The sequence below is a fragment of the Aedes aegypti genome, chromosome 3 (genome assembly GCF_002204515.2).
Source record: "Aedes aegypti strain LVP_AGWG chromosome 3, AaegL5.0 Primary Assembly, whole genome shotgun sequence".
Taxonomy (NCBI): Eukaryota; Metazoa; Arthropoda; class Insecta; order Diptera; family Culicidae; genus Aedes; species Aedes aegypti.
Genome location: NC_035109.1, coordinates 335,424,152 through 335,447,593, shown reverse-complemented (window position 1 = coordinate 335,447,593; position 23,442 = coordinate 335,424,152). Strand labels below are relative to the sequence as shown.

Here is a 23,442-nt window from a genome sequence, read left to right as displayed (position 1 = left end):
AATACCAGGAAGAAAGCTCTGCAGAGAATTCAAAATAAAATTTTGAAAATTATTCTGAGACTTCCTCCCTGGTATAGTACCAATGAGTTACATAGAATATCCAATGTTGAAACATTGGAACAAATGTCAAATAAAATAATAAATAATTTCAGGCAAAAATCGTTACAATCTTCTATTGCCACGATTAATGCGTTATATGTTTAGGTTAAGTTAGGTTAAGTATATTAAAAACGTTTTTTTTTCTCTTATAAGCAAGTGAAATCAACTCACCTGTAAAAAAAACTGAACTGCTACGGCAACTGAAATGTAATATGTTGTTAACAAAATGTTAATTAAATCTTAAATTTGTTTTACCAAATTAGGATGATAGTGTTGTCTAATAACACAGAACACCTAGATATAAGAAATGAATGTAATGTTTGGAATGATACTAATAAAGAAATTAAAAAAAAAAAAAAAAATGATTAGATTGACTAAGGGACGAATGATCCTCGGGTTAAAGTCCCCCTCATCAAACAACAACAACATTAGATTGACTCATTCTCTAATCCTAATCAGTCTCATAGTTAAATTTATTCTTGTGGTACACGTTATGAAAACACACAAAATAAAAGTAAAAAATCTGTTCACCGTGAAAAAGGAGGATCGATTTGGCCTCATAGGACATGCAGAAGGATAAAAATTTATTCTTCGAATGAGATGTCATTTGCCTGTATGGACATCAGATATCAACAAATCGATACCTACTGTGTGAAGTGTGTGATGTTATGAAACACAGTCATTGCACAGCCTTAAACGGTTTGGTCTACCGTTTTTAATTAGCCTGAATTAGCATATGTTTGCATTTCACGACAGAATATCAAAGAACCAAAGAGTTTCAATTTAGAATTTATTGCTCACGTTTCAAAGTGGCCGTCCTGAAGCCGTCGGCAGTTTGTGCACGTATGAGTCGGGAGCGCTAATTTGGTCAGGTGTAATCTACGAGCATGGCACCAGTTATTCGTTCATTCTACAAAGACGCAACGGTATTGATTTGCGGTGCCACTGGCTTTCTTGGCCAAATCCTGCTGGAGAAAATTCTCAGAGTGTTGGAGCCGCGAAAAGTGTATCTGCTGATACGCAGGAAGAAGGGGTTCGATGTACAACAACGACTTCATAAGCTGATGGAGGGAGTGGTGTTTGATCGAGTTCGATCGCTGCCTATTGTGTCCAAGGTGCAGGCAATCGAAATGGATATGACTCAACCAGACTTAGGCTTGAATATCGAGAATCGACACTGTCTCGTAGAAGAAGTCCATGTAGTGTTCCAGCTCGCTGCGAGCGTAAACTTCATGACTCCATTGGAAAGAATTCTGAAAGAGAACGTTCAATACAATCTTCATCTGTACAATTTAGTGAGAGAAATGAAAAACTTACGGATAGCGATGCATGTATCCACGCTGTTTTCCAACTGTGACCGAAAGGTTATACTGGAAAAGGTTTACAGTGATGTGGGGTTTGGAGGGTACGACTCCATTGCAGAACATCTAAGTAAGTTGGATGAACAAGAAAAAGACTCCGTGACACCGATGATAATCAAGCAACATCCGAACAACTACACGTTTTCGAAGAAATGTATCGAAGCTAAGCTACAGCAGGCGTTCTCCGATATACCTATTGGAATATTCAGACCCCCTTCCAGTAAACATCCACCACGTGGTATTTAACTGCAATAACTGAACAATTTTCAATTTTAGTTAACGCAACCTATGAAGAACCTCTCGCCGGATGGGTGAACAATCTGTATGGTTACGCTGGATACACAGTTCCTGTAATTATTTGGCTGTATAGTGCTTATTTCATTGATGATTCTACAACACCTCAGTTTGCCCCGGTTGACTACTGTGCAAATGCTTTACTGCTGTGCGCAGTTGATGTGGCAAAGAACTTTAAACACAACCAGCGTGAAATTCCAGTCTTCAACTACGCGGACAACGGATTACCTACATTGAAAGATATTTTTAACTATTCAATTGCAACATTACCATGGCCACGGAATTTCATTTAGTAAGTTTTGAATCGCGAGGGGTCAGATGGACGTTCACATTTCATTATCGTTTCAGTCGTTACTTTATGATCACCTGTACAACCAACGAGATTCGGTATCGTCTGGGGGTGAAGATGATGCTTGCCCACGCCTCGATTCTTGATCGGGTCTGGATTTGGAGAGGTTATCCCGGCGGTGTACGGAAAGGCATCGAACGAGCGTTGCAAATGATGGATAAAACTCGACTGGTGGGAACAACGACTTGGGATGTGGAAGCGGTCAATATCAAACGAATTCAGCAGGATCTGGATGAGGAGGAAAAAGCGATTTTTCAGTGCGATTTAGGGAATGTGAACTGGGAACGCCATTACAGGGATTATGTGCAGGGGATCAGGAAATACGTGCTAGGGGCAATGAGAAGTAAACTGTAATTTGTTAAAACGTCTCAAGGAATTAACTACTTCAAAGTCTAACTGTTTGCACAAAAACGATAAAAAATCGCGTGAAATAAATATAAATCGCCCAAAACTTTTCGATCCGACGAAGTTCTGATGTATTTGGCGGGTTTGCCTCCTTCGGGACCACATTAACGCCCTACGTTTCGTACCAATCCATTACAGGCTTGGCGTAATGGCACGAAGCGAGATCCGGCCAGAACAGCGTGGGACCACGGTGAGAACGGAGGAAGGGCAGCATGCGCTTCTTCGGCAAGCATTCCTCTCGATAAATCTGCCCGGTTATGGTGCCGGTTGCAACGAACGGCTTGCTGTACCGTCCACACTCGCAGATCGCCTGCCATAACAGGTACTTCTTCACGAATTTGTCCATATTTTTCTTCCGGAACTTTTCCGGAGGCCGGGGATTTGTTTGGTGTTCGTCTTGATGCACGTCTCGTCGTTCATGACGAGATAGCTTGGCTTGACCAGCCACTCACGGAACAGCTTCCGCGCACGCAATTTGGCCAACGTATTTTTCTTGTCAGTCCGGTTTGGCGCCCTCCTGACCTTATAAACACGTAGTGCATCCCGCTTCATGCTCTGCTGGACGAACCACTTCGACGAATGGACCATTTTGGCTACTTCTCGGGTGGAAAGGTTCGGGTTGTTCTTAGATGTTTTAGATTTTCTGGGGTTTATAAATTAATTTTTAAAAAGTGCTTGCTTAACTGCATATGTATTGTTTTGCGGGGTTAAATGCCCCGCTTCAGTCCGGCGTTAGCCGAGCTGTGAAAGTACGCATACAATCATGTTTATTTATAGGTTGCATACATCCGGGCGTTTGTTCAGATGTTATTGTTCAATAATAGTATACATGTTGATGCAAAAAATGTACATTTGTAAGGTTCCAATTTGTGCGAAACTTCAACGTGGCATTACGTTTGGCAGAATTTGAATTCAAACGGCTGTTTTGGTGTTATTAAATAGGGGTGGGCGTTTTGCCCCCAGAGTTGATTAAAGTTTAGGTCCTTCGATAAGCTTTTTTAGGACAAATTTAACATATTTTTTGCATGTAATACAAACTATGACAGTGCACAAGTTGGCTCTCGGCGATAGTTTCAAAAATTTGGTTATTCATCGACCTAAAAAATGACCTTGAAAATCGCACAAAATTGCAACGAAACGATTTTCTTGAGAAAAACACATAAAAAAATATTAAGAGAAGCATCTTCGTCTGCTGGAACATTGTCATAACGCCTAAGATTTGCTTGCGTAGCTAGGGTTTACGGGGCCCGGTGCGGAGTCAAATTCAGAGGCCCTCCTTATTAGGGGTTTGTGCCAATTGACTAATCAATTAATCGATACAATAATATACTTTTTATCAATATTAATATTAGGGATTGAAAATAATGGACCTTGTCTTCATCTAATGTTGAAGTCGTTTTTTAATTTTTGTTTAGGGACCAAAATGTCCATTAATGAAGAGTAATATACCGATACGACCACTTCAAGACTGATAGCGACTAAGTGTTCTGAAAAAATAAGCCTTAGAGCCCTCATGCCTGTAAAATGTAATCAAAATGAGACTGAACAGGTACCACATTTCCATAGGGATTCCTAATCCGACCAGACAACTCTCAAAGCGTCTTTTCAAATGTTTCTGTGGGATTCAATGATTTTCTTCATAAATTTCATCACAATGTAATTCAGGTATTTTCTAAAAGTTGCTTTCAACTATTAATTCGAAGATTTCTTCTGGAGTACATTGAACGATTCCTTCACAGATTTCCTGAAGAATTCCTCCAGAATTTTCATTCGGGGTACCTTGAAAAACTCAACCAGAACTTGTCATTGGAAACTGACAGATTTTTTTACGTTGATTCCGTAAGAATATTTTTCAAAGGAGTCGTCAAAGAATTGTTATAAGATTTCTCTAGGAATTTGTCCAAGAGGAAGCTGTGGATTTTTTTTTTCAAATTTCATAGGATTTATTTTATCCTTAAAAAAAACCTATACACATTTCTGAATAAAATCGTAAAGATATAAAGATATTATTGATGAAATACATGATAAATTCCTACAAGAGAAACGTTTTTCAATGATTTCCGGATCTCTTCTAGACTTTCGAGAAGAGTCTTCAGAGAAACTAATTGGAAAATTACCCAACCAAAACCCCTGGAAAATATCGAGTGGAACTCTTTAGGGAGCTAATAATTACAGTAGGATTTTGAATTTTACTTGAATAAATTTTTGAATTGAAGAATCCAAGTAGAATAACTTCAAAAATAATTCAAGAAATCTTTAAAAGCAATTCTTATTTATGGAGATATTTATGAGGAACCCTTGGTAGGATTTATCGTGAAATTCTTGTCAAAAATCCTTAAATATTTAGTGAATAAATTTATGGAGCAATGCCTGGGATGATCAGTGGGATATTTAATGAAGAATTAGTTATGGAAACGGCTGTTAGTATTTCTGAAAAATTGCTGTGAGAGATTTTCGAGGAATTCTCGAAAGATTTCTCGACATAATTTTCACACGAATTACAAAAATCGTAGAATAAACCTTTGTTATTTTCTTTGTCAAATTTCGGTAGGAATAGTTTTTTAAAAATTCTTTGTAATACCTGCGATTTCTCTAAGAACTTTTGAGAGTATTCATTGTGATTCCGTTGTTGAGCTGCTGAAAGATTTTCTGAAGCAAATTTTGAAAGAATTCCTCCTAGCATATCTTTAGAAGTCATTTTAGTTCAAGGCCAATTCCTGGGAGAACTCTTTGAGGAATCTTCATAAGAATTATTATGGGGATCCCTGAAGAAGTCATTGTACGTATATATGAAGAAAGCTCTAAATGAATGTGCAGAAGATGAAAATCTATGAACCTATGAAGAAGTCGCGTAGTAATCTTTGGGGCCTCAAGAATTCACATAAAAATCATTGCAATGTGAAAAAGGAAAAGGAGAATTAGATCGATTAGATGTTTTGCGTAAAAAAGAGACTTCAGAGAGGTGAACACTTTGTTCGCGTTATCGCGTTTAGTCTCTGGTATTTTTTAGGAATGTATAAAATACTGCGTATAAACATTCATTTCAGCTTGGTTCAGGATGTGGATCATAATAAAATGTTCCTAAACCTGTTTCTGGCTTCCCAAGTTATATGCTGGCCTCTAATATTCGATGATTAACAGAACAATACATTTTCGAATCCAAAACTACGATGTTCTGTTCAAAAGTACTGTTCTATAGCGTTGCAATAAACGCTACCTTTATCAATATGGTGGATGATATAGGGACCCCTCCTCATAATCAATTCAGAGTCCCTTCTAATCTGATTTTCCTTGGTCCAACGCATTTCAGTTTGTCAAAAACTCATTTTCTAATCCTATGCGAAAATTTTACCATGATTTCGGGGCCCCTAATAACCCGGGGCCCGGTGCGGACCGCACCCACCGCACCCCCCTAGCTACGCTACTGCGTAGCTTTTCTAGTTTCGAATGGATCTTGAAAACTACTTGACAGATTGCGATAGAATTTTGAAAACATATACATGACATATTAAACCAGTATTACCCAAAATTCCAATAATTTTCACCCACGCGATAAAAAGTTACACCCAAAACAAAGTGTCGCATTTTTTCCAAGTCCAATCTTTAGGGCTGATTTAAAAAGTACAATACTCAAATCTACTTTTTTGATTCTCTTTATTGAAATTTTGCTCAGAGGTTTCGAATACGTTAAAGAGTTATCTGCAAAACGTTGAATATGTTCAAGTTCAGTTTTTGCTGGTGAATAGTAGAAATTATGAACATTTTGTATGAGAGATAAACTTCAATATTTGAGCGTTATTTTCTCAATGCTTACTTATTCAATATGGGACAGTTATGCTTTTATGGACAGAAAAAAAGTTGGGAGAATCACGTAAAAAAGACATAGGAAAACGAGGCTTGAGTGCATTTATCTTCAATCGATAGGTGCATCGTGCCGCTTATCGGTGCGTAGAACATAGCATCCAAGTTCAGCATTGCCATTGAGAATTCTTAGCGCCACCAGCGTGTATTGTGATCTCGACAAATTGCTCGGAGACACGCTTTTCGGTGAGATTTTCTATTAGATGCTTAACAGTTGTAAACATCACATGGCTGTTTAAACTGTTTGAAGATTAATGAGGTGCAACGCGCGTGGAGCATTTACCTATAATATCATTAGGCATATATACAGGAAGTTCACGACCGTGCAAGCTTGATGTTATCTGTTTTGTTGAAAAGATCTGAATTGTTGAATTTATAGAAATTAGTGTTATAATACAGGTATATCTTTACATAGCTAGAAGGCATTAAAGTAAAAACACTTCCTCATAGTAATTAAGTAAGTACAGTCAACTCTCCTTTACTCGATATTTCGTATCTCGATATCGAGTTAGAGAACCATAGTAAAAGTTGGTTATCATGGCTAACTCGATGGTTCCTTGGATCGCATTTGCACTGGTTTTGTGTTCTATAACTCGGTACCTCCCTACCTCGATGGTCCCTTCAATATCGAGTTAGGGAGAGTTAACTGTAATTTAATCGTTTATAATTACTAATGACAATGACTATTTCTACACTTTTTCTATATTAAACTTTGGGAGGGATTATTAGAGTATGTTTAAAACTACAAATGAACTTTAACACTTCACTTTTTGCAAAAAAAAATAAAATACTAAAATCACTAAGGTGAGCAAATACCTTTAAACTCTAATATGTGTTGCTTATCTTGACAGATAGGCCTATTTCGTCTGCGACTTACAGACTTCTTCAGTGTCGAGTGCTCGACACTGAAGAAGTCTGTAAGTCGCAGACGAAATAGGCCTATCTGTCAAGATAAGCAACACATATTAGAGTTTAAAGGTATTTGCTCACCTTAGTGATTTTAGTATTTTATTTTTTTTTGCAAAAAGTGAAGTGTTAAAGTTCATTTGTAGTTTTAATGACTATTTGTTTCATGGATTAGTAGGCATAACAAGAACAAAAAGTTTAAAAAATGATCCTTCAAATTTATTAAAATCTCTCGAATTTCATTTTCTAGAATTCACCACATATTTCAATACTCCCGGGAGAAATCGGTTCAGGTGCGTTTTCCAATCAACGTTTCTGAGATCACATGGGAATCGGAGTTTGTCATGCACGTTCAGCCCTTCTATTACTTTGATCATGTTTCGATTTCCTATTCCCCATTCTTGGACACAGAAAGGTCTAAGTAACTTCACTTGCTTGATAATTCGTTCTGTACTGGTAATAGCAAATGTTGACGATTTTCTTCTTAAGACCCAAGAGACGCAATCGACGATGACCGCTGGCATTCTCATCCACCAGAAACCAGCTTCGCAAAGGAAATGATTGTCACTTGTTAGCGTTAGGAAGCGAACCCTATAAAAGGATATTTCGATGAAATAGCTCAAAAACTGATCACACATTCTTCTAGTGTTACCTCAAATAGCTATAGTAAGGCGTTATGCCTTCCAGGTACCAGCGGTAAGCTTCCTTCCAACTGCAATTTTTGGTGGCATCCGTAAAATTGTACACCTGCACCGTTCCTGGACCACTCGCGCTTCGTTGACAATGTTTTCTGAACACATCAACAGCGCAGCACAGCATTCCATTTATGCAGTAATCAACCGGTGCTAGATATGTTTTCTTCTCAAAACTGAAAGGCAAAACGCTCAGCAATCCGTAGTATAAGGCCAATATCAACCCACAAGGCCCGTGGTATTTGTAATACCAGTCCGGAAAGGGCTCACAATATGTCGAACTCACTGAAATCACAAGAAGTATGAGTTACCCGCTCGGAGTGATCCAGCCAAGGTAGTACCAATAGGGGGTCGGAAGATTCCGATCGGTAGCTGACTGAAGTTGTCGTTGATCATCGATTCTGCACATTTTTTGCTGTAGGTGTAAGTGTTTGGATGTTTATCGAGTATGAACGAAGTGAGGGCTTCTCTTTCCATTGGCTTTAGTTGCGCTAGAATTTTCCGGACGTTCTCGTATCCGCCAAAGTTAGTGTCGGGGTAGATGACTTCCTCTATTGTTGTACGATCGTAGTTGGAGAAGAAAGTTGAAACGTGTAGGAAAGCCTTCAAATGGTGGAATGTGCTGATCAGTTGCAGAAGTCTCCTGGAATACTCGACGTTAGTTTGAAGAGCAGCTGAAATGGGCTCGTTGAAGTTCACATTTGCCATCAGGTTAAAGACCACCGTGACTTCATTTGCTAGGTTCTCCCGTAAGGATTCGCCAAAAGAGAGATGTTCTTGATCAAAATCAACATCTAGTGGAACTACGCAGACTGGCAAATCATCTTGGCGAACCTGGTCAAAAAGCTACAAGAAATGCTCATGTTATATAATGTTGAACTTCTTACTTCAGACTTACTTACAACATTATTGAACAGCTGCTTAATCCGCTGTCGAGCGTTTTCACCTCGTTTCCTACGTACAAGAACGTAGAGTTTACGAGGATTAAGCTGTCGTAAGATTTTCTCCAGCAAAACTTGACCGGCAAAACCCGTAGCGCCAGTAATGAGAATGGTTGAGCCCCGATAAAACTCAGATACTTCCAAGTTTCGGTCAACATCCATGTCGTCTTGAATAGGAGATTGAACTGATCGATTCTCCAACATTATAAGCAAAACCAACGAGTTTGATTTTACTTAGGTCTCGCGATTATCGGTCATGCAAAGTGATTAATTATTTAGTAGCGTGATCTGTCCTGTCTGAGAAACAATGCGTTTCAAGGGGGAAAACGATCGATTGCATTTAAAAACAACTGTCACGTGTAACATGATTCGCATCATGAATGGACACTATATGATACTAACTTTTCTACGGGGCTAGAAGTTGTAGTGCGGACTCAACGGAGTTTATTATAAGAAACGATTATGATTGAAGCTTAACTTCAGGTCACCGATTAAATTCTTTGATTTTGAGTGTTTCATTCATTCTGAATATTTCATCGATTAAATTAGTCTCTTTCGATATTGTCGAAGAAAATTATTGATAGCGTTTTTTTTAAAGACATTTTGCAGATAGATTTACATTTTTATTATCATAGTTCTACAGTCAACTCTCCCTGACTCAATATTTGGTATCTCGATATCGAGTTAAGATGCTTACACGGAGAACAGCGTTGCGGTTGAAAATACTTTATCGGAGGGTTAAATTAAATACACAACGCCACTTGATTTGTGCAGACTAAATTCGCATTTATTTAGAATATTTTGTGCATTCAATTTTACCATGGCACTATTTGTATAGTAAAAATGACTATATCATGGTTAAAAACTTGCAGCAGACCAGAATCGAACCGAGGATCTGGGGATTGTCAAGCGCGAACGCTAGCCGCTCGGCTATCGACGCGGTTGGATTGAGAGGGAACAAAACGCAAATAAAAAGCGTTCATGATAGCTCAATTGTTGTTGGAATAGTAAATTTAAAAACACGTTCATGGTTCTCATTACTGCAACGCTTGTTTCAGTGTAAAGATTGAACTCGGAAAAATTGCGATACTTTGTTTTGGGTGTAACTTTTTATCGCGTGGGTAAAAATAAATGAAATTTTGGGAATACTAGTTTAGAGTGTTATGTTTATGTGTGCAAAGCAGGAGGCCGATATGATGGCCATATTTTGTTGCCTATTATCGAACGCAAGCAGCGCTCACCAATACTATTACGCTATAAGCAATGCAGCTGGTGTGAATGTGGGAAAATTAACCTAGGCACACAAAATCTACGCATATTGTTCGTTATTATTTCTATAGCGAAGCTCGCGGTTTAAAATAAAAGTAAATTTCATATATATTATCATAAAAACCACAATGAAGTGTTGTTTTCTTCTTTCGGTGTCGATTCTCATAATCAGAAGAACAATTATCACGATGCTAACATTTCGCATCACACGTTTCCAACCAACATCGATGCGCGAGATAGATGGCTAAATGCCATTGCGAACGCGGATTAAACCACTGATAAGTAAACCGAAGACTTTCAATGCACATTCTCACATACCAGCTTTGCGCAGTTTTTGTCTTGTTTGGCGCATTTTGTACCATTTTCACTCATACGGAAGATAAACATTCAAAAAATACATGAGTGTGCGTGAGAATTTCAACTGGAGTATAAATTTATGCTCCCGATGAGAAGGCACAACAAGACCTGTCAAATACCATAGTGAAAAACTATGATGCCATCCCTCTGGTGCAAAGTTATAGCGATCTGTCAAGTATTTTTAAAGATTCATTCGTCAGCATATCTTGGGCGCGGTGATCGATAATCCTGGTCAGATGGATCGGTAAAAGGCTTGAAATCTACCATTCCACCATGTCTCGCGTTGTAAAGATGTTCCAGGAGACGGAGACCATCGAGCGGTGCGTTGGAAGCGGCCGAAAACCGAAAACAAAATAGCCAGAGAAGGCGTGGAAGATAAGGTTGTACCTTAAGAGTAACCCGAGACGTGGCCAAAAAGGCCAATTTGTCGAAGTGGTTTGTCCAACAGACCATGAAGCGGGCTAAAACACGTAGCTTTTGTTGGAATAGAGGTACACTTAAATTTTTTCTCGTTGTTCGGTAATATTTTTTACCGGAAACGTACTGTGAATAAATATTTAACTGATGTTTCGGTATTACAGACGAGGTTTACCGAACACCCTTGAAAAAATGAAAAAATCAAAACAATATTTGACAACTTTTACCGAAATCGTCGTTTTTTTTACCGAAAAACTGTAAATCGTTTTAGATTCGCCGTACACTGTAGGTTTTTACCGTACTTCAGTTCATAGTGCTTCAATACTTTACCGAACAAATGGTAACTTGATATTTCTGAGTCAGCCATATTTGTTTAAAAGTGCTAATCATCACGATCGTATCGCGTACGATACTGTCTAAAATTCTGTCTATAAATATTGTTTTTGGAAAAAACTACAACGGCAGGATGAGCGCCCGGTACTACTTTTCCGTAAGTATGAACTGAGAGTTTCCATCCAAAAGCGAATTTTTAACATGAATGTTTTCGTTGTAGTATACAACAGCCAAATTATGTTTCCGGATAGCATCGTCGCACAACAACTATAACCACCCACAACGGAATCGGTGGCGGATTTGTTCATAAGTGATAAACAGCTGCAAAGAAGTCAGGATTGGCATAACTGAGTTGGTTTGTTCCTGTAGCGCTAGATTCGAAGCGGGAGTTCGAGTTGTTGGTGCTGTCGCTGATGGTGTTCAATCAACCCCCCCGCGAAGTGACAGATAACGCAATTTTCACGTACCTACTCTCAACGTAAACAATGGGGCCATCCACCGCTGCCGGCACGATTTTTCACTATGGCTGAGTAGAATTTTGTTTCGTTGTTGACGGAAGCAAAACAACAAATCGAATGATATGGAATAAGGGCGAGTCTGATATTTTCTTCTTCCAACGAAAATAAATTCAATAAAATCATCATGTTTTAGCACCGAATAAACTAAACAACGCTCCAATTCGTTCGGTGAAAGGATTGAATGACTTATTAGTATTATGTTTTTCGGGAAATAATTCTTTGAGAAGTGTTGTTTCATAAAGTGATATAGCGCATTGCGCACAAAGTAACTGCAGTTAGAAGTGCGGGATTGCTAATAAAAGTGCGAGATTACGTCAGATAACGTCTTCACCGCACTTATTCAGCATGAGATGACGAATACGTACGGCGAAGACACCATACTACTCTGACGTAATCCCGCACTTTTATTTACGATTCCGCACTTTTAGGGAGCCCACTTTCCAATGCAATTTATGTATGTATGTATGTTTATTTATTAGTGACGATAACCTATTAGTTTTAAACTTTTTACAAGGTCAAGGAAGCTGATTTTTAAATTTATCTGTAGGATGTGCAAATAGAGCGTACAAAATAGTTGTGAATTGAAAACTAAATTACAGAGCCAAACTAAAAGAAAAAGCAAGGGTAAACTCATGATAATAAGTAGTACATTTGTTTTTGGCGTAAAATTGCCGCTCCGGAGGTACAACAAGAGCTATTCAATTTAAATTGTTAGCGGAATTGGGTGCATCTGGAAAAAAGAATATTTTTTTTTCAGATTATGGGTCGTTTGTTTTTCTACTGTACATTTTTTAAGCCTCAAGGTGGAAAAAAAAAAATGACGGGGTTGGTGGTCTGATGGCTACCGCTTCTGCTTCATATGCAGAAGGTCATGGGTTCAATCCCAGGCCCGTCCCTTTCCTCGTAATTTGTAGTTGTATATCTCTCACTTGCTTCTATCTTCCATTCTAAATATACCCCACTCATACTATTCGTTCATAGCAAACGCTAGAACGAGAGACGGACAAGAAACCGTTTCCCTAACGCTTCCTACTTCCACGCGCACGCCTTTCTTACGCCTGATACATAGGCAGTCTGCTAACCACAAAAGCAAACCTCTCTGCCATGCCTTCCCCCCAATCCATACACTCCCGCATGAACTGACGTGGATGCAGTGGAATATACGGTCTACGTGGGAGTCAGTTCAATGCATCATCAATTCCTCCCCCTTCCCCTCATTGGTCTGCATTCTGACGTGGCAGGTGCCATTGTTGCCTAAAAAAAAAATAGAAGATCACCAGCACTTATACACTGAGGATGCCTGTTAGTCCCAAGCAGTCATTCGGTTGGTTCCTTGTGTAAGTGCAGCTGATCTGGCGATACTGGAGTGCATCCACGGGCGGCCAATCAAGCTCAAGCTCATGTACATTTTTTAAGCCTCAAGGTGGAAAAAGTGCAAGTTTCCTATGTTGCGCGTACGCCATTCAATTTTGTGCTCGCAGCACTTTTTTTAATCAAATGGCATATTGCCTAAGCCTATTGAATGAACTGTCCAGCTTTTTCCGAGCGGTAATGGCCGTGAAAAGTTAGCCCTCTTTCTGGTAGGGTTTGACGTTTGGCTTGGGTCCGTTCAATAGGCCAGGAGAAGTGGATGAACTTGTCATTCAACTGTCAAAACTCACACAAAATCTACTTTTTCTCTGCCATAAATTCACTCTAGGTGAACCATTTCCCCTGGCCTATATCAAACAACTCAAGTTAAACATCAGATCCATAGACCCCAACATGAAAGTGAGCTAATTTTTGGTGGTGATATGAACGCTCATAAAAAGCTAGATATAATCTCAGACTTATTTCAAGCTGATAACTACAGTAAATTTCCCATAAATAATTACTGTAATCATTAATATCTTACATACAAAAACGCAGACAAATTTACCTTGTTTTGATGACTAAGTGTTAAAAAAATAATTTCAAAAACAACGTATCGATTACTTTAAGGAACAGCATGCGGACCGCATCACAACACTAATGCACTATTCAAAACCCGTTCGCGGATCGTACAAAATTTTCTCGATGGTCGCAGTTCAGTGACCACTGGTTTATAATGATATAACAAATGCCAAACAAAAATGTAAATCTTTTTTTTTTTCAATAAAGCGTAATTCTAATCTACGCTCTCTTTCGAGCGCACTCCATGATTTCATTGAGTTTGACAGTACCACGGACCAAAATTTTTCGGTACATTGACGTTGTACTGCAGCCGTCATGATGCTCTCGGGTTGTGTTCAATGTACCGCCTTCATCAACAGACAAACATAAGAATGAAAACATTTCCATGATTTTAATTTAAAAATGAAAACGCGAAATAAATCAATCAATTACATTCGATATCAATACGAAATTAATTGTTTTTATTTTTTCGATCATCCTATTCTATTCCGACTGCCTGTTGTTTCGAACAATGCGTTCGGTAATTCATTTAACAATTCGCTCGGTTATACTTCACGAGCATATTGTAAAATTTTTGACAGCTGCGTGTCGATTAAAATTACTGACTGTTCGGTAATTCTTAACTTTACCGGAAGCATTACCGAGCGCTCAGCGGTTTATATTTCGGTAAAAAAATTACCGAAGTCGGTGATATTTTCTAAGTGTGTAGTGTCGCACCTCAGGTAGAAGAATCGCCGGTTGAGAAGCATGCGTCGTCGTAGGTAAAAGTGTGGAAGATTCGTTGAGAGAGGTATGATGTTAAATACGATTGTATCCAGTTGAAAGATGGTTTATCAAATCCTATTTTTTCTAACTTGAAGAGTAACATAGAGATGTCAATGCGGTCAAATGCTTTGCTGAAATCAGTATACAGAGCCTCTACATAGTTACCATTGTCCATTGCATTCAAAGTATAATTTGTGAAGTCTAGTAAATTTGTAAAAGTGGAACGGTCTTTAAAAAATCCATGTTGTGCATTTGTAATTCTGTTCCTTAATTGCCCAAACAATTTTCTATTAACAATGGATTCAAAGAGCTTTGGAATACAGGAAATTATAGCAATTCCACGATAATTACGAATATCAGTTTTCTTCTCTGATTTGTAAATAGGTACTAAGAATGATTTCTTCCAGATTTTAGGAAATTTGCCGGATTTTAGTGACATATTGAACAGCCAAATCATAGGAGATGTTAATTCAACAGCAAGCTTCTTCATAAATACTGGAGGGATTTCATCAGGTCCTGTCCTTTTTGTGGCATCGAATCCTTTCAAGCCTGATAAGATGTCTTGTACACTTATCTGGTGCACACTAATGTCATTGGAGGGAGCAAGGAAGAATGAAAAATAATTTAGGTCCCGATCCTTTTCTGAAAATGTCGTATAGATTTCTTGGAAAAACGTTGAAAAGAGGTGGCAAATTTCTTCCGGTTTGTTAGGATAATGAATTTGAAATGTATACCTGGTTTGAATAAAGAGAGTTGCAGCTGCTGATTGAGGTATCAGTCAGAAGCTGCCCAGTTGAAGGAAACATCTACTGCAGGGGTTTTCAGCCTTTTCGGATCGCGGAGCACTTTTTGAAATAAAATGGCTGCGCGGAGCACCTGTTGTTTAACACAACTTCGTTTGAAATCTGGACTTTTTTAATAATTAGTCACCAACCGGTCAAGTTTCAGCTTGTTTGGTTCTCCAGATTTGTTTCGTTGAAATTTTCAAGAATTATAGTGTTAGTTTAAACGTGTAAAAAAGTCCAGATTTCGAACGAAGTGGTTGAAAATTTGATCAATAATTGATCAAATTTTCAACTCTAATGGTTTTATTATAAACTCATGCTCGAGAAAATTTGAGGTTTGACTTCGATTTCTTTTCACCAATTTTGATTTTTTAAGGTTTTCAATTCTAATCTCAAACGATTTTTTTTTATTTATTTGAAAACTTTATTTTTAATTTTAACTGTAACAATAAGACATTTGAATGAAACAATATGTGGGTTTTCGTCAAATATTTCAAAACTCGTGCCTTGAATTGGTTTGGTTAATAAATGTTTGAACAACTGAACGAGTTTCTGTGGCGAAGCTTTCATGTGTTTAAATGGGTTAACCACAAGTGCAGTACGCACGGAAATAATCACGGTATCAAAATTTCAATTAGTATTGAAGTTGAGTGTTCCTAAGAGTTTTTTCAAACGAGGGTAAGTATTCCGACAAAACTTCCACAGCCTGAAAATTTCAAAATATTTTGTCGGGGAAAATAGGACTTCTTGAACTTTAAGTGTTGTTTTTCATACATTCAATTCACGAATATAAAATTTTGCAGCTAGAACTGTCCCATAATAGGCGTAGTTGGGAGGCGAGACCATATAACCACGCACAATTGAAAATAAAATCGATGCTGGTCATTCAAACATGACATAGTCTTGTAAAAAGAAGCACGTTTGGAGTATTGCCACCCACCAAATACAACACAAGTTGACGCCTATGGTCCCATACAAAAAACATCCGACATTTATTATGTTCAATCTTCCAACCACAAAATCGTAGCCCAAATGTTGAACGTTTTCATAAAAATTATTTGAGGTACTTGAAAGTTCAATAATGATCGATACACCGTGTGTACAAGATTCGTAAGAACCGCGTTTCGTTATCCTCTAAATTTTCTGGAAAATAAGTATAGAAAATGAAACAGTGACCTTCGGTTGTTTTGTTCTGTAAATTTATAGGGTGCAAAACTACTTGAGCACTTCCATGATTCACTTTGTCATACACTGATAAAAATCCACACGCTCGATCTGTGTGTTTAAAATTATGGATCGATTCATGAACGTTTATATCGATTTGCTATGATTTTCTTGCAAACTTCGTGTGTGTTACACATTAAATTCCTGTGTTTTGCTTCATGGATTGATTCATCAACCGAAAACAGGGATTCCATATTTTTTCCACATAAGTTCCCGAAGCTTTCTCTTCAGATTCGTATGTGTCAACCTATGGACGCATAGATCATCACTCCAACACGGATTCAGTGTGTTTTGCTTATGGTTATCTTGTGTCATAATCATCATGTTCAAGTTGGTCGATTCATTGATTTGCGCAATGAGATTGTTATGATGGAATCCATGAGCTATGCTATCGATTTCCATGTTCAAAGCTTCTAAATTGTTTGTGATCAACCCATGGGATGCATAGTGAACTGAATTGCGGTTGGACCTCGTGTCGAACGACAGTCATCATCATGCTTCCAAAGAGAAGAAGCAAATTTTGAAGCTGAAAGTGTTAGATGAAAATTTGTGAATTCGATTTTTCTTTTATTAGTGAAGTTGACCGATATACGTAAATTCTACCTTGATTATAATGTATAGTTTAGTAGAAAAATCGGTTTCCACTAACAGATTTTCCTGGCTTTCAGTTTCGAAAAAAATGGAATATGCTTATCCCTGGCTTCCCAAATTATGGATTTGCGGCGCCTCGCTTGTTGCTGGCTCACGGGTTTGAAAAAAAAAATCAAGAGAGCTTGCGACAAGCAGAGGAGCCTCTGATCCATATTTTGGGGAGCAAAAGTTTTTCTACCAAATTTCTTCTTTCAGTCCCATGACATTCATGTTCTATTACACATGACTATCTAAAGCTACTACATTTCGAATTCAATAAGCAAATCAGTTGGTTTTCATGATTTAATATTTGGAAATTCATGTTTGTTTCACATGACAACCTAATGTTGATACACATGTTATTATACCGTGAAGTCAATGATGAAATCCATATAGCTACCACAATCAAATCATGTGGTTTTCCTCATTGCGCAAATCTATAAGTAAAACACACGAACTTGACGTGTAGATTTTTCTCAGTGTAAGTTTTTTTGCTTGATGAAATTTTGCAATAAGAAGTATTTCAATATGACGCATAACGAAGCCAAATATTGGCTGCCGAAGTGCATCAAAAGTGCCAAGAACAGGATTCGACTCTTTACTCTTGGAAATCTTAGGGATGGCTTAAATTGACATAATTAAAAGTGCATTTTAAAACAAAAAGTTAAAATATTTCATGGCATTGGTATAAATTTTCATAACTGTCATGGAGCACCTGCTAAAGTTTCGCGGAGCACCAAGTGCTCCGCGGAGCACGATATGAAAACCGGTGTATTAGATTATATTTGATGGTTAATCGATTTGATTCGGTTTTTGATATTTTTTTCTTGATTTCTTTCGAAAACATTGTATGCTATTTGAATAATTGAGATTCTATACTATTCAATTAAATTCTTTTCGATTTCATTCTCTGGAATTCGATTTTATTCGACTGTACTCAATTCATTTTATTAATTGTTTTCGATTTTAATTGAATCTGTTCGTGTTTATTGTATTTTATTTCAATTTTGATTTTTTTCAATTATGTTTAGTTTCATTCCATTCTTGCCTATTTTAGATTCAATTCAACGCTATTTGATTCAAATAAATATAATTCGATTATGTTCTTTTGTATTCGATTTAATTTGATTTGTTGAATCCTTAACAATATTGTAGCGGAATTTAACTAATTAAATTTACCTGTTTTGAACATGATATGCCTCAAAAAGGCCTACAGAACCATTGAGATTGACAGTATAGGCGACTGACCCATAATCTCTTTTTTGTTTATTTATTTCTGTGGTTCCAAAAGATAATTTAGTTATATTGAGCATTGAATAGCGAATTAAACTCATCACATTATACCTGTAGATTCGTCCACGAGAAAAGCTTCGGATCAATGAAAAAGTTTGTTGCCAAAATCAAGTGGCCAAGTTGTCAAATTCGAACCGTGCCGAATTTGAAGTTGTCAAAACCGAACCGGGTTAAAAATGATCCGTGCCAAACCAGTGCCTGTTCAATTTGGCACGGTTCGTTTTCAATTTGACTTCTTATCAATATTAATTGATTGTATTTGATTTTCAACAATCGATTTTCGATTTCATGTTCTATATTGAATTCAACTTGATTCCTCTCGATTCAATTCTATTTTCGCTATTACTTTTCTTATAAAATAGCAGCATTCATATTATTCCTGTTTATATTCATTTTCCTATTCCTATTCCTATTCCTATTCCTATTCCTAATCCTATTCCTATTCCTATTCCTATTCCTACTCCTATTCCTATTGCTATTTCTTTTCCTATTCCTATTCCTGTTCCTATTCCTATTCCTATTCCTATTCCTATTCCTATTCCTATTCCTATTCCTATTCCTATTCCTATTCCTATTCCTATTCCTATTCCTATTCCTATTCCTATTCCTATTCCTATTCCTATTCCTATTCCTATTCCTATTCCTATTCCTATTCCTATTCCTATTCCTATTCCTATTCCTATTCCTATTCCTATTCCTATTCCTATTCCTATTCCTATTCCTATTCCTATTCCTATTCCTATTCCTATTCCTATTCCTATTCCTATTCCTATTCCTATTCCTATTCCTATTCCTATTCCTATTCCTATTCCTATTCCTATTCCTATTCCTATTCCTATTCCTATTCCTATTCCTATTCCTATTCCTATTCCTATTCCTATTCCTATTCCTATTCCTATTCCTATTCCTATTCCTATTCCTATTCCTATTCCTATTCCTATTCCTATTCCTATTCCTATTCCTATTCCTATTCCTATTCCTATTCCTATTCCTATTCCTATTCCTATTCCTATTCCTATTACCAAAACACATTGTTTCTCTGCAAACAACAACCTACAATATCACACTGCAATGCAGTGTTGAATACGTCGCACACCCTCATCATGGTCTTTGTCTTTAATAATATTTAAAACAAGACACTCCCCTCAAAATTTTCAGCAAACATCCAACCCACGATCCTGAAATTCACACTGGCGAATTCGGTGTTTACATTCTTGTACTCACATTGTTTGCCCATCCAGATCAAAGTCACGGTACAACTGCTAACGCAATGGTTCATCACCTACGCTGTGGCATCCGAGTTGTAGATGTAGGTTCCATTTTCGAAACTTGCGTAAGTACAGTCCACCGCATTGTCACCAGTACGGAATCTTCATGCCCAATTGAAGCTCAGAGTAAATATCAACAAAGTACTAGACATTCTTCTGGAGTATTGGGATTGGGGATTTGTTTGTAAAAAGCAGTTGATGACTAAAGATAACAGAGGTCGTCCCCTCGTTGTGCTCAATTCGGGACAAAATTGTGATTCCAATTGTACGGGTTTGAACCATGAAAACAAAATCTGCTGTCGGAGCCACTTTTACGGTAACTTAGCCAAATTCAAGTTGGCGTCACCATCCAATGTTCGCAATTTCATGGTGTACCGAAAATCGATTTGGAACTAATTGCCCACATGAGTCGCGTACGCGCTGCTTCCTTCCTTCCAAATAATTTCAAGAGCTTTTGATCCGTCTCGACCTCCGTCCGGAGCCAGTTCTCTAATGACGCAAAACTCTACTTTGTCGCGCTCGACAATTCAAATGCCTAAAAGTTGTTCTCGTTTCATGCTTGAGGGCCGACAGATGAGTGATTGGCAAATCATCCCCATCGAGCACGGTTCATGGTCAGTTCTGTACACGCACCTTCAGGAAGAAGGGATGAACCTCCTCGAGTTCCGCCGCGCCCAAGCTTCGCACTGCCGGCATCTATTCGTAGAGCTAATAATTAATCACAAACCGCTCAAGTGCATCTTTCAAGGTTGAACTACTGTTGTGCATGCTGCTGCATGCTTACACGTTGCATCACACATAGGAGCAATATGTCCAATCTGATGGTCAGAAGTTTTAAAGAAGTTTCATTAGCCTCTTCTATATTTATAAGATATAAAAGCTTAAAGGGCTGCAAAATGGTGAGTCGACAATCAGGAAGGAGCGTCCAACACAGCTCTGGTCCTCACAAGTTCCTACCTCGCGCTTCCACGGGTCAAATGATGACAAAGACCGCCAGCTAAGGGTTGCGTACTTAGCTGGTAGTGCAGCCTGGGCACTGTTGTCCTTCTGACATCAGCTAGAGTGAGGAGGTGCGTTCTGAGCGTCTGTACACCAGGAGGTGCGGCTCAAACAGCGTCTGTTCTGGTATCCAGCGGCTGAGTACGAAACGCTGTATCACGTCAGCTACACCTAAGATGGCAGTCCCATCAACGTGATGTAGGTAGCGCGACCCCGGTAAGGTAGCATACCGAATTCATTATCCACCACGAAAAATGGAGAAAGAAGAAGAAACGAACGTTATTTTCGGCAACCGACCTGGCAACGAAATAAGGACTATGATTGGAAACTCGGTACCTGGAACGTCAGGACCTTAAATGAACCTGGACGAGTGAGCCTTTTGGCTCGTGAATTGCGAAAAGTTGGCGTGTGCGTGGCTGCTATTCAGGAAGTGCGTTGGCTAAGATCTGGAGAACGTGAATTCAGAGCGGTAGATCCCGTCGCTAACACCGCTTTCAAATACAACATCTATTACAGCGGTGGCGATAAAGCTGAACACGGAGTCGGTTTCATAGTGATCGGGAAGCAGATGAAGCGCGTTATTAGGTGGAGGCCGATCAACGAGCGGATCTGCGTATTGAGGATTCGGGGCAAGTTCTTCAACTACAGCCTGATCAACGTTTATGCACCGACTAACGACAAACCCGATGACGTGAAGGACGCGTTTTACGAATGTCTAGACAAGACCTATGGAGAATGCCCAAAACACGACGTGAAAATTGTCATCGGCGACGCTAATGCGCAGGTCGGAAAAGAGGACTTCTTCCGCCCTATCATTGGTAAAGAGAGCCTTCACTCTGTTACCAACGACAACGGCCTACGTTTAGTGAACTTTGCTGCCACCAGGGGGATGGCCATCAGTAGCACTTACTTTGCACGCAAGGATATCCGCAAGCACACCTGGCAACACCCAAATGGCGAACTTTGCAACCAAATCGACCATGTTCTGGTAGACGGCCGACATTTTTCCGACGTCATCGATGTTAGAACTTTCAGGGGTCCTAATATCGACTCAGATCACTATCTCGTTGTAAGCAAAATTCGAGCGCGATTATCAACCGTCTCGAATTCTAGAAATCGACAATCGTTGCGTTTCAATATCCAACGCCTGTCAGCAGATGGTGTAGCAGCGGACTACCATCAAAAGCTCGACGAGCGGATTAGCGAAATCGACGAAAGCGTCAACCTCAGCGATCTGTGGGAGTCAGTCCACGGAGCAGTGAGCACAGTAGCGCGAGAAGTGGTAGGTACTGCTCAACGAAGACCAAGGAACGGTTGGTTCGACGAGGAGTGCCAGAGGATGACGAACGAGAAGAACATGGCTAGAAGCCGGATGCTGGTGTCTGGTACCCGTCAGAGCAGAGAGCGGTACAAGGAAGCAAGGGCAGCCGAAAAACGGATCCATCGCAGAAAGAAAAAGGAGCATGAAGAGGCAGTAATTGCTCAGGCGCAAGAAGCTATGGAAGAGAATAACATGCGACGGTTCTACGAGTCCGTAAATGGTGTGCGGAGAAAAACAGCGCCGTCTCCCGCCATGTGCAACGACCGCGAAGGAAACTTGCTGACGGATAAGACAATGGTGGCCGCCAGGTGGAAAGAGTACTTTGAGTCATTGTTGAATGGAAATAATGGAAGTGGATCTGGTAGCAGAATTCAAATCGATGACGATGGACAGGCTGTGGAACCTCCAACGCTAGATGAGGTAAAAAAAGCTATCAATGGGCTGAAGAACAACAAGGCTGCTGGGAAGGACGAGCTCCCGGCCGAACTTCTCAAACACGGAAGCGAGCAGCTGCACGAACTCCTTCACCGTATCATATCGAGGATATGGGAGGAAGAACAAATGCCTACTAGTTGGTTGGAAGGTCTCATTTCCCCTTTGTACAAGAAAGGGCATCGACTGGAGTGCGCCAATTACCGAGGGATAACACTCCTTAATTCGGCGTACAAAATCATGTCTGAAGTTCTGTTCAACAGATTGAGGCCGTATGAGGAGTCCTTTGTCGGCGAATACCAAGCTGGTTTTCGAGAGGGCCGATCAACGACGGATCAAATGTTTACCCTGCGTCAAATCCTAGATAAATTCCGGGAGTACAACTTGCAGACTCATCATCTGTTTGTAGATTTCAAAGCAGCGTACGATTCAGTGAAGAGAAACGAGTTGTGGCAAATTATGTCCGAACATGGCTTTCCGGCGAAGCTGATTAGACTGATTCGTGCAACGCTTGATGGATCAAAATCAAGTGTGCGGGTGGTGGACGAGATTTCATCATCGTTCGTAACCTTAGATGGATTGAAACAGGGTGACGCTCTTTCTAACTTGCTGTTTAACATAGCGCTCGAAGGTGCTATCAGGAGAGCCGGTGTGCAGAGAAGCGGTACCATTATCACACGTTCTCATATGCTCCTTGGCTTCGCGGACGATATCGACATCATCGGGATTGACCGTCGGACAGTGGAAGAGGTGTTCGTGCCTTTCAAGAGGGAGACAGCGAGAATCGGGCTCACGATCAACACCACAAAAACGAAGTACATGATAGCTGGTGGTCAACGTGGGTCCGGACGTGTTAGTGGTAGCGAAATGGTGCTAGGTGGTGATAAGTTTGAAGTGGTGGAAGAATTTGTGTATCTTGGAACACTAGTGACATGCGATAATGATGTTACCCGCGAGGTGAAAAGACGTATTGCAGCTGCGAGTCGGGCTT

General features: G+C 39.2%; 2 protein-coding genes across 2 annotated transcripts; one reads left to right on the top strand and one right to left on the bottom strand.

Annotated features, from left to right (window-relative positions):
* The first annotated feature begins 556 nt into the window (after positions 1–556).
* LOC5567184 (fatty acyl-CoA reductase wat) lies at positions 557–2,562 on the top strand. The gene is made up of 3 exons (XM_001651563.2): positions 557–1,680; positions 1,737–2,046; positions 2,103–2,562. Exons 1-3 carry the CDS (start codon positions 987–989, stop codon positions 2,455–2,457), a joined length of 1,359 nt encoding a protein of 452 aa, XP_001651613.2. The 5' UTR covers positions 557–986; the 3' UTR covers positions 2,458–2,562.
* A 4,910-nt stretch (positions 2,563–7,472) lies between these two features.
* LOC5567185 (fatty acyl-CoA reductase 1) lies at positions 7,473–9,081 on the bottom strand. Its single transcript, XM_021852699.1, has 4 exons — positions 8,870–9,081; positions 8,309–8,813; positions 7,928–8,252; positions 7,473–7,866 (listed from the first exon to the last, which is right to left on the bottom strand). The coding sequence occupies exons 1-4, from the start codon at positions 9,068–9,070 to the stop codon at positions 7,515–7,517; spliced, it is 1,383 nt and encodes a 460-aa protein (XP_021708391.1). The 5' UTR covers positions 9,071–9,081; the 3' UTR covers positions 7,473–7,514.
* Between the last annotated feature and the right edge of the window lie 14,361 nt (positions 9,082–23,442).